Here is a 16720-nt window from a genome sequence, read left to right as displayed (position 1 = left end):
TCCCACCCACCCACTCACTCTCCCACCCACTCACTGACTCTCCCTCCCACCCACCCACTCACTCTCCCACCCACTCACTGACTCTCCCACCCACCCACTCACTGACTCTCCCACCCACTCTCCCACTGTCCCGCTCTCCCACTCTCAACACAACACATATTGCATTACAAATGCAATAGGTGTCACATTTGCAAAAGTTTAAGCTATTGGGATTGTAAATAACAATGCTATTAATGTATCCATTTTCAAAACCAACACATACAAAAATATTGTCATTTACAATGCCAATAGCTCAAACTTTCCTAATGCGAGACCTATTGCATTGCAAATGCTTGTTGAGCTTGTGGGTGAGCTGGACAACGGACATCAACCCCGGGGAGGAGAGAAAGAGCACCGAAGAACGGAGTAGACGGGAGGAACTGCTGTCTCCCCTGTTTCATGTGTTTGCCTGTAGAGACTTGTTGAACGCTTATATAGCAATTAAACCCCTTGCCCTGAACCCAGCCTTGGCTCTGTCGATTCTTGTACCTAAAGGTTACAGTGTGTTAACCTATCCTACTTGAGGACCAATCGAAATTGGGGATTCTGACACTTGCAACATTTGGGGGGGTGGTACACTGACCCGAAAACAGTATAACTAGCCTAGGTTTAGCTGGAGAAATTGTCAGACTTGTCCGAATAGCTGACCTGTCACTGACCCAACGCACTCAATAGGTGACTGATACAGACTGTTGCGGAGCACTCTGTCCGTAATTTCCAGAGACCCAAGCGGGGTTTTGGAAACCTTAAGTGCTGGCTGAGCACTTTGCTGGGGAATTCGATAGCTGCAGAGAGGGTGGAGCGCAGGCGTTGCTTCCGAACTGCGGGTGCTGGTCTTACCTTGGTGGTCCTGTCCTGATCCTAATCTGGTTTTCCTGTCCTGTCCTGGGGTGTCCCTTCTGCACCTGCTGGCCTACTGGCGACTGTCCTTCCTTGGGGTTCCTCCTGTCCTTAACTGACCCGTGGCCAGAGTTGGTCTTCACACCGTTCTAGGTAAATATAATTCTAAGGGAACCTGTCCATTTGCATTCTCCATTTCTTGCTTTAAATAGAATCGTACTTGCATATTGTTCCTTTTTCTTACCCTCCCGTTGCTGACAAATGTTAAAGTCCTACATTGTAGTTGTTATACTAGCATGTTCCAATTTTTCCCCATCCTATAAGCACTATTCTAAGTACTACTCAAACAATATATAGATGTTCCTTTTCTTTACCCATCCTTTACTCGATTCAAGCAATTGCACTGTTTTATTAGTATGGTCTATTCTTACTTTACCTATAGTTCCTCTTCATGGGGAAATATTTCACTGTGAAATTCTAGTATGTTCCTTATTTTTCCCGTCCTTTAGACAACATACTGAGTCTAAACTCTGAAACCTATATTAGCATGTTCCCTGTTTTTACATTCCTTTATACTTATAAATGGTTGGTTTCCTTTACTTCCTTTATGGATACGTGCTCTTTGTAATTTTGGTTATTGATTGCTTACTTATTGTAAATCTTATGCTTACGGAATCTGATGAAATTTAGATAAAGGTTTTAAAACTTCTCGTGTCTCTGGTTATTATATGAGTGCAAACAAAGTAAATAGTATTGTTGTATTTTGGTGTCTGCCTTTCATTTACAGCTAGCTCCCTGATCCATTGTGATCCTAGGTACCCGTAACGGTGGATTGGTAAGTCGGGTACAGTAGGAATAAATAGGAAGGAACAAGGGATACTGGTAGTAGAGTGTAAGTTTACCCGATTAATAAATATGGTAAATTGAAATATATGGGCCCGATACGTATGTGGTAAAATTGTTGGTCGGGTGACCTGCGCGCTCTATCACTATGACTCACCACAGATCAGTAAAAGTGATAGGAACGAATAAACATAATTAACTTAAGGAAGACATATTAATAATGGTTTAGCAAGACAGAGAATAAAAGGTGTCAAACTATTACAAAAACTTGAGACCATAAAGTGAGCGGAAACCAGAGGATTGATTAACAAAGTACACAACTTGAAAAGTACATGCATCAACAAAAATCTTGACAGTGCGGGTGTGTGCCACAGCGAGCAGCACATCCATCACACGACACTGTAGAAACTTAAAATGGTCAGAAATTAATTAATTCAGGTTCATCAGCGAGACGTAAAACTTAAAAAAAACGTGAGACTTAAAAAAAACATACTTTTCACTCCTAAATTGCCTTCCTTCTGTTGCAATGGTTTCTGGTCTAAAGGGGCCAACATTTGAATTTCACTCTCATGCCACTCCTTTTCATGTTCTCCCTTCCCAAAATAAGATTTTCTGTCCTTATATGACACCAAGGAATATAACGGGAGATTAGCAAATTAAAGGCACTTTAATCTAATTCCTCTGAGAGACTTGTAATGGTTTTGTAGAGTGTAAAGATTATGGACCACGACTGTTGGTAAGAGGAAAAAAAAAAAGGTTGTCCCTCGGAAAGAAGAATCTACCAGTTCCAACCCGGTCATCACATTAAGGTGTCATTCTAACAAAGACACCTGGTAGGATACTTTGAAGAACAAAATTCAATGTCATTAAGAAAGAGAACCACTAAATAAGTACATGGGCACATTTTAAAATATACATTTACCACTATTTCATTTTTTTAAGCCAGCTACTTACAAGACCAGACAAAAATATGGTATTGCTGTCTGTTGATAAAACAAGGTTTAGACAATTGTCTGCTCGTATATCAAACACAAACGTTATTAACAAGCAACAGTGTATATTCAAAGTAAAGTTCCTTTCAATGGTGTCTCCATTAATCTTTGTGCATATGCTATCTAGGGATCTAAATAATGCTATTAAAAAGTATTCATGATAGCAAACTTTGCAATCCTTTTAAATAAACTGGTAACCCAATACTTAGTTATGAACGTAGTACTATGCCACTTAAAAAAAAATTCAATACTGGCACATATATTCTTGCCCAATATGCTATAAATGTTTTAATAAATACCTTGCATAACTCATTAGGTCCCTGGCTCTTGGTATTTTACCAGCTTCCCAGGCAAGTCAAATGGATATGGGTATCCATGGATACTACATAGGGGATCCAAATAGATGACAGAATTACCTATGTAAAGGCGCTCTACATAGGGGAGAAGATTTGGAGCATTATTAAGTAATGAGAACACCAGAATTTTGGGTAGTGGCAAATGGTATGTTTCTGCTAGGATTACATCAGAAAAAAATGATCAAAATCCTTACAATCATTTCTCAAAGTCGCCAACAGAAAAGTACAATGTCCTCCAGTAACCTGTCTCTCATACGTTTACATTTCATTATTGTACTTTTAAAGCCAATATTATAGAGATTACCATGGGGATCGTTAAGGTGTTTTATTTATTTAATTGCCACCCCTTTTGATACCCATATTTCATTAGCAAACTATGCACCTGTCCAATACAGGAAAGCTCAACATGTTTTATTTTCAAATTCCCCTTTTTTATTTTTTACCTATGTCTAGGTGTGAAATATTCATTTACATTGGGCCAAAATTCAATGTAATCAATTTGTTTGAATTTGTCTACATTCATATATATGGCAAATACATTTAGATCAAAATCTAGATTCTGAAGGGCTCAGGTTGCACTTGGGTGGCATTATAAAATAAGCATTTGCAATGCAATCGGTCTCGCATTTGTGAAAATTAGAGCTCTTGGCATTGAAAATGACAATGTTTTTACTTTTGTTTGCAGTGCTGAGTGATGATATTTGCATTGCGCTATTGCCATTAGTATGAACTTGCAGTTTGAATTTCATTAATACTCTATAGAAAGGTTTTCAAAAATAACTCTGTTGTACCATGATTAAAACAAATAAATCAAAGGTGAAAAGCAATACAGAAATACAAAGGGCGTTTGAAATTACCCAGTAAGCAATAGAGGTGTAAGAACTATGGGAAAACATGGTCTGTACCATTTCGTCCACTACTTGCTCCTAGAAGCTATACACTGCACTACAGATTTATGTGTATAAACTCAGCCCACCCAGCAATGCATCTAGGACGTGTCTGGCCAAGTTCTCGCCTTGCGCTGCAAATCTTTGGGGGGTTAAGTATATTCTGCGTGGAAATGACGGGTGCGTCTGAACCCAATACTAGTGAGAAAGTTGATTAATTAAAATGAATGAGCTTATTAGCTAAATATGGAAAGATACATGAAAAACTTGATGTTAAAATAACACACATTGAAATGTGCCGATTTGCACTAGGCAGCCATAGTTGTCCGTATGAGCCATAGAATAGCTAAGAAACAAGTTTCTTTAACTAGAAGCAAACCCAATATTGCTGAAATGTGTACAATGTGAATTAGTAGCTTGATATGCATAGAAATGCTCGCCATAACTGCAGAATGTTTTGGTTTAACAAAAGGTATGGCTTTATTCTGTTATGGAACGTGTTAATTAAATATTTGATGGTTTATTCTGACCATTCTGTTTGATAAGATTTCTGTAAATGTATTTAATTTATGGACTAACTGAAATAAAGACACCATACTAATCTCTTAATGGGAATAAAGGTTTTAAAAACATATCAAGTCTCTCATCATTGGCTGATTTTAAACTGTTGATATGATTATTTGAAATATGAAGTTTTGCTCTTTGACCAGACCCTCCAGGATATTGCGGCATGGATTAACAAATTTAGCAGCACAAATATGGAAATTTGGCGGCACAAATATGGAAATTTAGCGGCATTTTTTAGGCAGTTTATTTTACTCATAATCATCCATTTTCAGATTTAAAACAATGGAAACTGTTTTAGCAGAGTATTCCACTTTGAAACAGGCAACCTGGGATATGGAACAGAGGAAGCAGCCCACAGGTGAAGGCTGCTATCCCTTGGAAATGCAATCCTCCATTTGCGTAGCCCATTCTTGTAATTAGCAAACTGAGTGAGAGAGTGAGGCATTTGAAAGACTGTATCCCGCTTCCTGGACCTGTGACTGGGCGTGAAGCTTCAAATGAGTCCTCATTGGGACCACCAGGGCAGCTTGTATGTTTTGTTTCTTATTTGCAAGTACCAAATGTCACCAGTGGCTTGGCATGGCACATTTTGCACTACCCAAACCGTCATACGCTGTTAAGGGAGTGCACTACCACTCCCCTCAGTGCCTCTCTCCCTCCAGGCCCCGCCCCCAAGACTCGTCAGGAAAGAAAAAATAAAATGAGTGTTTATTATTGTTTTATTTTCCTTTCCTGCCATTTATTGTGGTGGAAGGCTCCTCCGGCATAGCAGAAGAGTCGCCGCTGATCTTATCACTGCCTGGATGTTTTGTAGTCAACCTTGATGCGTAGTCTGCCCCTCTATTATTTGATAATTCCAATGGCCCTTTGCTTTTGGGTGGGGAAAGGTTTAGAATGGTGTTTTGCAACTCTGTTTTGAGGCGAATGCCCTCCGTTGTCACTTTATGCCCTAGGAACTCTTTTTCAGCGCACCCAATCTTACACTTTTCTCTTTTCACTGTAAAGGGACTTGTCTGAGCCTAATTTCATGTTTTGTTCCATTCTCTCCAAATATCAGATCATCAGCCTGGTAGCAAAGTACTACAGGTATGCCTTTGAGGAGGTTGCTCATGATCCTTTGATAAACCGCGGCGGCGGATACAAGTCCATAAGGCATGCATTTGAACTTGTAGGCCCCCATTTGCGTGATAAACGCTTTGAGTTCTTGTGACTCTGGGTGTAGCCTGACTTGAAAATAGGCTGAGGTTAGATCTAGTGTTGAAAATACCTTTGCTCCGGCTAATCTACTCATCATTTGTGTGATGTTTGGTAGGGGGTGGTTGTCCACTATTACTTCTCTAAATTTAGATCAATGCATAAGCGCACTGTGCCGGCTGCCTTCTTGGCTGCTACAATGGATGTCAACCATTCAATGGCTTCCACAGGCTCGATCACTCCCAAACTGCAGAACTTCTCTAATTCCTCCCACACTGCTTTCTGAATGGAAATAGGCAGATTTCTCACATTAGCTGAGACAAATTTAGAGTTCTCTTTGAGTCTTATTCTCTGGGCATGTCATTCAAAACAAGGATGTTTATTTGTCAAGTAACTGCAAGAGGACCCCTCCCACAGCTGTCGTCCGTGAAGTCTCTCACCAACTCCATGCAGAGAGCTTCACCTAGAACTTTCAGGACTGTGACATTCTAAGGCATATCACAGGGGCATAGCCCAACTTAAACAGGAGGAGGGGGTGAGGTTAATCGTGACAGCCTACCCCTAAAGTAGAGGATACCACACAGGTCACTAGAATTATGCAGTTCTGCTGCCGAATTATTATGAATTTGACAATTTTAACTCAAACTTTTCAAAAAATGTGGCGACGTGTTCCTGCGCAGTGGACGGCACTAAGCATAAGTGAACTAGTCATCTTTCAGTTGCTTATTGCTGCTTTTGCCGGTCAAACTAGCACTGATGAGGTCAAAAAATGTACCAGTGTTACCCGGAGTAGAAATGACAAAACAAATAAGTAAATACTATGGCAAAATGTGCCACATGATGCCGCATAATTTGTTTTTCTTACTGTATAATTTAGGCAATCCTGACGCTAATTTTGGTCCTCCCCTGCAACGCAATTCTAGTGGCCTTGCCTATCCGGCACACCTCTCTTCACATTCTGCCTCGTTGAAGCTGCTCATGTGTCCCTTCTCCAACGTCCTGAGTCCTATGTGCCCAAAGAATGATCCCCTGCTCCAAATTGCTATGTGTTCAAATATATCAACGGCCTATATTTCCAGGACACTGTTGTGTTGTAATATTTTTATTAGGAATGTAGATAGGTTCTTAGAATAAGAACGTGTATGTGGGGTTCCAGGGTGGGACAGTTGATGGGAGACGGAGGACTTGTTGAGATCGTTCCTGCTACGTTAAACAGAGTTGCCAATAAAGTACTTGAAGAAGATACTCTGACTGAGACCCATCTTTACAATTTTGGCGACGGAGGATTGGGCAACTCTGCGTGGACCCACTGAGATTTAAGAAAAGAAATAAAGTGAAGGGCAGGAAGATACAAACGAACAAGGATAACTCGAACTGTAGGAGAAATTGACATAAATGAGGTGAGCGGAATGAGAAGTAAATGATACTTAAAAAAAAAAAAACTAAAAGGAAGGAAGAAGATGAAAGTATCGTGTTACCGTTAAAACAGCGCGTGTCAGCTGAAGAGCGCGTGCAGTGATTGAAGCTCTGAGAGGCGCGTGATGTCAACAGAGGAGCGCGCGCAGTGAATGAAGATCTGAAAGGCGCGTCGGCGCCCGGCAGCAAGAAGAGCAGCGTCTGGGTGATTGTGACGCGAGAAGAGAGGGGTGTGAAGAGCGACTCTGACACTGCGTACGGCAACGGAGAGCAGCGATTGTGACACGTGAAGAGGAAGAAGTGAATGTACACACGCTGATTGGATAGCGTGTGACGTCATCAAGTCGGCGGCCATTTTGAGGAGTTTGGGGAACTCATATTCGTTTTAAAAGAGGAAACGAATGAAAAGAAGTATAAAAGTAGTGAAAGGCTGATAAGTACATTTGAAGAGTGGAAGTGAACTAAAGGATAAATAAAGGAAGGAGGAAGAAGAACAAAATAAAGGAGTGAATTTAATTAAAACAGTGTAAAAAAAAAATGTGTGCAGCACAAACATTCACTTTGACACCACCAATACCATTCTTAACAGAGCGAGGTGAACCAAAAATAAGATGGCAAGAGTGGAAAGTTTACTTTAAAAATTACATGTTCACTATAAAAAATGAAGAAATGACACCAGAAATAAAAAAAGGGATATTACTGCATTCCTTAGGACCAGAAGGAATAAGACAATATGAAAGGATGCAAAAAAAAGAAAGAGGTAATGAAGAAACAGATGTATATGAAAATGCATTGGACGACTTAGAGAGGTACTATGCACCGACAATATGTGCAGCAATTGACAGATATAGGTTTTTCAGAAGGAAACAAGAATAGGATGAAAAAATTTATGATTACTTAGGAGTTTTGAAAAGAATGGCAGAGAAATGCAGATTTGGACAAATTGAAGAGGAGTTAATAAGAGATCAAATTATTATGCTTACAAATAATAAGAGGGTGCAAGAAAGATTGTGGATCATGGGAGATGGAACACTCAACAAAGTGTTAGCTGTGGTAAGGAAAGCTGAAGTATCAGTAAGGTGTGCAAAAGAAGCCCTGGATGATGAGAAGGGAAAAGAAGAGGTGTGCGTTATAAGGAAAATGATGAGAGCGAGCAGTGTTGGTGCAGACAAGAGAGATAAATTTAATGAAAGGAAGTCGGAGAAGAAGTATTTTCAAGGCACAAAGAATGAATACAGAAGAGAAGGCACAACCAATTTGGCATGTTATAGATGCGGAAGTTATACACATTTGGCGAACAGTCAAGCATGTAGAGCAAAAGATCAGAAATGCACAGTGTGTGGATTAATTGGTCACTATGCAAGAGTTTGTTATAGAAGAGAAAAGTCTACAAGGATAAAATATGTGGCAAAGGAAGAAGACGAAAAAAGGAAGCAAGATGAAGAAGACGATTCAGATGATGATGACATTTTTATAATAAGAGATTTCATTTTGGATATAAAGAGTAATGGTAGGAACAAACCAAAATGTGAAATTGAAGTGGCGGGAGTTAAAGTAATATTAGTGGCTGATTCGGGATCGCCTTATACTATTGTCAATTTGGATATGTGGAAGGAAAGGTTTGAGAAAGAAATTGGCATGGATTTAATGGAAAGTGACATCAATCCGAGAGGATTCACTGGAAAAAAAAATCCTATTCTAGGGTATAGAGATGTTACATTTGTGTTCAAAGGGAGAGTAGCAGAGGGAAGGATGTATGTGGCAGAGTATGGACCAAGTGTTTTAGGATGGAAAGACCAAGCGAGCTTAGATATAATACTTAACCCTAATGCGAAAGAACAGGTTATGGTACTAGAAGAGGATGAGGAGTTTAAAAAAAAATTAAAGAAGAGTACAGTGATGTATTCTCAGGAAAAATTGGTGTGCTTAAGGGGTTCAAGCATGAAATAAAGCTGAAAGAGAATGCTGTTCCTGTAAATTATAAAGTAAGAAATGTTCCGTTTACAGTGAGGAATTAATTGGAGAAAGAGTTGGAGAGGTTGGAGACATCTGGAATTATCGAGAGAATAGAGTCGTCTGTATGGATGTCTCCGATTGTGGTAGCAAGGAAATCAAATGGAAAGATTAGACTTTGTGTGGATTTGAGAGGTGTGAACAGAGAGATCTTAGTAGATAAGTACCCCCTACCTAAGATTAATGAGTTGTTGGCAAAAACTAAGGGCATGAGATGGTTTTCAACAGTTGATCTATCGTCAGCGTACCATCAGGTTCAATTGCACAAAGAAAGCAGGAAGATAACGTCCTTTATTACACCTTTTGGGTGTTTCCAATATGTCAGGATGCCGTTTGGGCTAGCCTCTGCGGCGGCGGTTTTTCAAAGGATTATGAGTGAGAGTCTAAGAGGGATTTCAGGAGTGTTGTTTTTCCAGGACGACATATTGGTGATGGGAGAAAATAGGAAGAATCACAAGGAAGAAACAAACCACTGCACTCCAATATAGGTAAATAATAATCCAAAGGTAAGTAGGTAAGACAATTTTTAGGTGCTCAGAAACACACCTTCCGGTTCCATAAGGTGTATATCAAATAGTCCAACATAGCACGAAATGCATTGGGGTTTTTCCATTTCACCTTGTGTTAACCCGATTCCATGAATTTACAATGGATTTACTTTAAAAATGGATATTGCAAATAAGTGATAACTTGTCGTTTATATCACTATGGATATCATTTTGGTTGTACCAAAGGAATAAAACTTATGAGCTTCATCTTGTCTACCCTTTCAATTATGCATGCCTTGATGCTATAAGAGTGCTCAGGATTGTTTCTTACTCCTAGTAAGACTTCTCTTGGAGAAAATAGGAAGACTCATGACCTGAGATTGAAGGATGTTTTCAATGTTTTGAGAAATAAGGGGCTGACGGCAGAATATGGGAAAAGTAAATTTGCTAAACAAAGAGTGGCTTATTTAGGTCATAATATTGGTGCAGACGGTATCTCTCCAAAGAAAGAATTACTACAGGCGGTGAGTGAGGCTCCGGAGCCTAAGAATAAGGATGAACTCCGTTCGTTTTTAGGGCTGACGGAGTATTATTCGAAATTTGTAAAGAATTTTTCAGAGAAATCCTATGATTTAAGACAGTTGTTGAAACAAAGATGTAAGTTCGAATGGAGTGAGAGATGTAAAAAAGTTTTGAGGTCCTTAAAAGAGATATTTGTTGTGCCACACCAATTAAGGGATTTGATCCGGAATTGAGGAGTGTGTTAACAGTGGATGCAAGCGGAAAAGGTTTGGGTGCAGTTTTGACGCAAAATGAAGGAGGGGAGAAAGAAGTGGTAATTGGATTTGCATCGCGAAGATTGACGCAAGCAGAAGAACTGTATTCGCTAATTGAAAGGGAGACCCTTGGATGTGTGTGGGGTATGGAGCATTTCAGAGTGTATTTATGGGGGAATGAGTTTGATGTAAGAACGGACCATAAACCACTGGTGAATTTGTTGACTACAAAAGGAATGATTAGGGCATCAGCGAGAATAGCAAGACTTTCTATGAGATTGCAGGACTACAATTACAGGATAAAATATGTTCCAGGAGTACAAAATAAAATTGCAGACTGTTTAAGTAGAATACCCTTACCTATAAAAGAAGTACCTAGAAGTGAGTGGGATGATTATCAAATTGCTGTGGTGGAGGAAGATTTCGAGGTATTGATTGGAGGAAAAGAGTGGCTTGAGCATTATGGAAAAGATGAGTTGTTGGAGAGAGTAAAAGAGAAGGTTTTAGACGGTTGGGGTGGAAGGAAACCAGATGTGGAAGAAGAAAGAAGTTTTGGGGAGGTAAGAAGTGAGTTGAGTGTAGAGTCAGGATCTATTTTCAGGGGAGGAAAGGTTGTACCACCGAAAACTCTGAGGAAAAAAATAGTAGATCTATGTCATGAAGGACATTTTGGGATTGTTAGGACCAAGAAAAGAGTTAAGAGCTCATATTGGTGGCCAGGTGTAGATATTGAAGTGGAAAGAGTGGTGAGGGAATGCAAGGAATGTGCTGATTCGGATAAAAGCTTGACGACGTTAAAACCACCATTGTCACCTGTAAAATGTCCTGAAATGGTTCGGGATTTGATTGCAGTTGATTTTGTTGGTCCGGTACAGAACAAGCATGAGGGTAGGTTTATTATAGTTTTAATAGACTACTTCAGCAAATGGGTTGAATTAGAAATTGTCAAAAAAGCTGATGCTGAGACTGTGATCGATTTTCTTAAGAGTATATTCTTGAGAGAAGGATTGCCGAAAAGAATTATCCGCGATAATGGTACACATTTTACAGCAGTGAATGTAGAAGATTTTTTAAAAAGGAATGGTATTACACATGCGTTAACATCTGTGTACCATCCCTCTGGTAATGGAGCTGTAGAACGATTTAATCGGGTCATTAAAGGAACAATACAAATTGCATGCCAGAATAAAAAGAATTGGGAAGTTGAGCTAAGAAAAATGTTGTGGGGTTATCGTCTCACACCTTCTCTCACTGGTTTGAGTCCATTTGTGATGATGAGGGGTAGAGAACCGATCACAAGGGACAATACTGGTTGGATGAATAGTACTAAACATGTTGAATGGTCACCAGAAAAAGTGAAGGAGAATATCATAAAAGCACAACAAGTGTACAAAAGGAACTATGATAAGAAAAATGTGACAAGGGTGGAAGAGCTTGCGGTAGGAGATTGGGTTAAAACCAAGAAATGGGGAAAAGTGGCAAAGGGAGAAAGTGTTTTTTCCAAACCTTGTAAGGTTGTGGAGTGTCTGAAAAATTCGGCCAGACTTAGCGATGGTCGGGTATGGCATATGAGTCGAATTGCAAAATGTAAAAATGTTAAAAAAGCAGAGGAGGAGGATGTTGGGGGAACTGCAGCCATGTTTGGGGAATGGTTGTGGGAAGATGAAGTGGAAGATACAATGGAAGATGAAGAGAGAATTGAGGAAGGAAATCGCATAGAAGGTGAAGGCTCCTTTGATCACACCACAGCCCTCCATTGGACGGACCACAGTTATGTTCACTTCAGCTACAAAACCACCTCGACCCACAACCCCCCACATCCTATTCCCCGAAGAAAATGGAACAAAATCACCACCGACCAACTCCTCACATCGCTCAACCAAAACCCACCCACCCTCTCATCGGACCCAAACGAAGCGGCCATCAAACACAAACAATGGATCACTCACAGCGCTGACGAATTAGCACCCTTGAAAAACCATCGCACCAAACAAAACAGCAAAAAGCCCCCCTGGTTCAACGATGACCTTAAGAAATCCAAGAAGCTATGCCGCACTCTCGAGAAAACATGGAGAAAAAACCCAACCACCAACAACATGTCCACCCTCAAGACAGCCACCCGCAAGCACCACCAGCTGATTCGATCCACCAAGAAATCTGCTTTCAAGAATCGACTCGACAACAACGCCCATAACAGCAAGGAACTATTCAACATCGTCAAAGAATTCACCAACCCCACCGCAGCGTCAAATGACATCACTCCCTCCCAAAACCTCTGCGACTCATTATCCTCCTTCTTCTACAACAAAATTGCAGACATTCATAAAAGTTTCGGAAACAGCTTCAACGAACAATACTCCCCACCCCCCTCAGAACATAAACCGCCCGCTAACAACCTCAGCACCTGGAACCCAATTTCCACTGAAGATACCATCCGCCTGATGAACTCCATCCATTCTGGCTCGCCAACCGACCCATGCCCCCACCACATCTTTAACAAAGCTGACTCCATCATCGCACCCCATCTCCGTGATGTCATCAACTGCTCCTTCAACTCTGCTACCTTCCCAGAAAGCTGGAAACATGCCGAAGTCAGCGCCCTCCTGACGAAACCAACTGCAGACCCCTCCGAACTTAAAAACTACCGCCCCATATCCCTCCTCCCATTCCCGGCCAAAGTCATTGAGAAAGCCGTCAATAGCCAACTCGCCGCCTTCCTCGAATCCAACAACTCCCTCGATCCCTCACAGTACGGCTTTCGAGCCAAACACAGCACCGAAACAGCCCTCATCGCTGCAACAGACGACATCCGAACACTTCTGGACAACGGAGAAACAGTGGCCCTCATTCTACTCGACCTCTCCGCCGCCTTCGACACGGTTTGCCACAGCACCCTCATAAAACGTCTCAACAACATCGGCATACAAGGAAAAGCCCTGGACTGGATCACCTCGTTCCTAGCTGGGAGAACTCAGAAAGTCCGACTTCCCCCGTTCAGATCAGAGGCAACAGAAGTCATCTGCGGTGTACCACAAGGATCATCACTCAGTCCCACCCTCTTCAACGTTTACATGAGTCCACTCGCTTCCATCGCGCGTCAACACAACCTTAACATCATCTCCTACGCCGACGACACCCAGCTGATCCTTTCCCTCACCAAAGACCCCAACACCGCCAAAACCAATCTTCACAAAGGCATGAAAGAAGTAGCCGTCTGGATGAAAAACAGCCGCCTAAAACTCAACTCAGACAAAACGGAAGCGCTCATCCTAGGATCCTCCCCCTCTGCCTGGGACGACTCATGGTGGCCTACGGATCTGGGCTCAGCACCCATACCCACAGACCACGCACGTAACCTTGGCTTCATCCTAGACTCCTCACTCTCGATGACCAAACAAGTCAACGCCGTCTCATCCTCCTGCTTCAACGTACTTCGTATGCTCAAAAAAATCTTCCATTGGATCCCTACTGAAACAAGAAAGACTGTCACCCACGCACTGGTTACGAGTCGACTAGACTACGGAAACACCCTCTACGCCGGAATTACAGCCAAATTACAGAAAAAACTCCAACGCATCCAAAACGCATCAGCGAGACTCATTCTAAACATGCCTCGCCAAGATCACATCAAAGGCCACCTGAAAGACCTCCACTGGCTTCCCGTCAACAAGAGAATAACATTCCGTCTCCTCACCCACGCACACAAGGCCCTCTACAAACTAGGACCCGAATGCCTCAACACTCGACTATCCTTCTACACACCCACCCGCCAACTAAGATCCTCCAATCAAGGCCTCGCCGCAGTTCCGCGTATCCAAAGATCCACCATGGGAGGTAGATCCTTCTCCTATTTGGCAGCCAAGACCTGGAACTCACTCCCCACTTACCTCCGCCTTACACAGAACCACATCCCCTTCAGAAAAGAACTCAAAACCTGGCTATTCGATAAATAATAATCCTCCTCCCCAAGCGCCTTGAGACCCTCTGGGTGAGTAGTGCGCTATACAAATCCTTGAACTTGAACTTGGGTGAACAAATTTGTACAGATACAATGAGATTGGGAAGATTTGGAAGAGTCATTCATACTCCTCACAGACTTAAAGATTATATGTTAATCTGATCAATTTATAATTTTTGTTTTTTTTCTCTCTCTCCTTGTTGTTGTATATAGTTTCCTTTGTTATTTATTATTGTAAGGGGGAAGATGTGTTGTGTTGTAATATTCTTATTAGGAATGTAGATAGGTTCTTAGAATAAGAACGTGTACGTGGGGTTCCAGGGTGGGACAGTTGATGGGAGACGGAGGACTTGTTGAGATCGTTCCTGCTACGTTAAACAGAGTTGCCAATAAAGTACTTGAAGAAGATACTCTGACTGAGACCCATCTTTACAGACACTTCCTCATGCTCCAAAGCTCTCTCGCTTAATCATGTCACAACAACGGATGGTCCCAGACACTTTAATTGGCCGAGGCCAACTGCTCCAGAGAAAGATCCGATCTATGCAGGAACAGTGTTCCATTCAACAGACACCGCTTAGTCCAGGACAATCTCGCTCGATCATTACAACACAGTACCCAGGACAGTTCCCAGTGCTCTCTTTGGGTCGCGTACAAAATAAGCTGCCAGGACCGCAATATTATGCGCGTAAATCCCTCTCTTACCTGCTGCAGTAACGCCGACGGTCCCAGAAAGCCTACCGCAGAAAATCAATGATACCCGGAGCAAAAACAGCAAAGCGACGCCCCCACCAATACAACGAATCACACCCAGTGGCAAATCCCGGAAGCGGAACCTCTAGGAAGCGTCAAGCGCAGCAGCTATCTTTGGATGCTTCATATCCATGTTGCAGCCTAGCGCACCGTTAAGAGCATCTGATCTATGTGTGCTTACCGCGGGTCTATACGTTGTCCTGCTTAGCAGATTTCAAATCTACGTAAATGCTATGTCTCCTTACTTTCATAAACAAATAATTCTCATTGTGCAGGATAAAAATCTGTTGTAGAGAAAAATTGTTAGACGAAAGAATAAACCCATTCCAAAATGGCCGCCCTCTTCAAACTTAATTTAGGAAGCGGCGGACCTAGTTTAATGCAATTTGCCTGACAATAAAATGGAGGCCGCCCAGGACGGTATGAAAACGAAAACAGTTACATGTCTAGATGCATAATACGTGGGCGTGGTCCTGTAAGAAAAGCATGGGCGCTTGTGATTGGTTTCTGTGCGGGAAGGTTGCTCAGTTGGTGTGGCTAGAGCTAGAGGGCATACAGTGAAGATGGCGTCTGTAAGGAAGGTTTTCTGCGCCGGGAAGGTGAGAGGATAGAAGGGGCTTTGCAATCTATCTCCACAAGGACAGATCACAGTCTAACTGTCGCCTGTGTTTCGTTTACAGGCTCAAGTGTCTCTGCTGCTAAGGAGACGTTTCCACGCGAGTGGGCCCAAAGCAATCCAGGTACAGAGTGCTGACAGTGCCTCCAACTCCTTAGGAGTCACCTTTCGAGGAGCATACTCCATCTCTGTGGACATAGCTTGTTTTTTTATTAACTACATATTCATTTTATCATTAACGCATTTGATCGTCCTGTGTTACTTCAGATCTTCTCGAATGCTGTTAATAGCGGCTGTCCGCCGTGGTCTGTATAGGACCATCATATTGTCATGTTTCGAAGAACTCGGGCTTCCCATGCAAAGAAGAGAATATGCATAGCACTCCCATAACCCTCCCTCACTTGGGGAGTCCGACAAACAAGTTACTCTCCATTTGGGGACATTATGATAATTGCCCTGCAGTGACCATCGTAGTTATTCACTTCGCTTACAGCATTTAACGAAGAGTTTACTTTAAGTGGTAGCAAGAATTTAATTTTCTTGACACATAAACTGTTCAAGATTGATAGCTATGCAATTCTCTTATTTTATTTTTTATTTATTTACATAGCGCTAGCTTGACCCGCAGGTATAGGAGCGCTTTACATACATACTGTAAAAAAACAGACGGAAATTGCATTACATAATAGGCAGGCAAATGTTGCATGAAAAATAAGGTGGTTTAACAGTCCGGTCACCAACTATCCTTGAATGTCAAGAGAGAGGAGTAAACTCAGATATTGAAGTGTAGGTTAGTTGACGTTGGTCAGGAAAGTATTTGTTAAGGAGATGGAGTTTCAGGTCCCTTTTGAAGCAGGAGAATGAGGGGTTGCATCTGAGGACTCTAGGGAGAGCGTTCCACATCCTGGGAGCATTGCCAGAAAAGGATTGGTATTGAGTGGTTTTCATTTTCGGACGAATAAGAAGCAGTGAGTCTATGCAT

At 41.8% G+C, this 16720-nt stretch overlaps 2 protein-coding genes across 4 annotated transcripts in view; one reads left to right on the top strand and one right to left on the bottom strand.

Annotated features, from left to right (window-relative positions):
- The window catches only part of KCTD6 (potassium channel tetramerization domain containing 6), a 41399-nt gene extending 26076 nt beyond the window's left edge, over positions 1-15323 (bottom strand). The window contains exon 1 of one of the 3 annotated variants that reach the window (XM_078661502.1): positions 15304-15323. The gene's annotated coding sequence lies outside the window, so the exon portion shown is untranslated. Of the gene's footprint in view, positions 1-15074; positions 15212-15303 lie in introns of those variants that run through there. The other 2 variants (XM_078661503.1, XM_078661501.1) reach the window with 2 other exon arrangements.
- A 304-nt stretch (positions 15324-15627) lies between these two features.
- Positions 15628-16720, top strand: part of PDHB (pyruvate dehydrogenase E1 subunit beta) — a 35031-nt gene continuing 33938 nt past the window's right edge. The window contains exons 1-2 of the mRNA XM_078661504.1: positions 15628-15721; positions 15803-15862. Of these exons, the coding sequence (XP_078517630.1) occupies positions 15686-15721; positions 15803-15862 (96 nt within the window). The 5' untranslated portion in view covers positions 15628-15685. The remainder of the gene's footprint in view (positions 15722-15802; positions 15863-16720) is intronic.

The sequence above is a fragment of the Lissotriton helveticus genome, chromosome 9, assembly GCF_964261635.1.
Source record: "Lissotriton helveticus chromosome 9, aLisHel1.1, whole genome shotgun sequence".
NCBI classification, from domain to species: domain Eukaryota; kingdom Metazoa; phylum Chordata; class Amphibia; order Caudata; family Salamandridae; genus Lissotriton; species Lissotriton helveticus.
The sequence above is the reverse complement of the archived record's forward strand: the minus strand, read 5'-3'. Positions and strand labels throughout refer to the sequence as shown.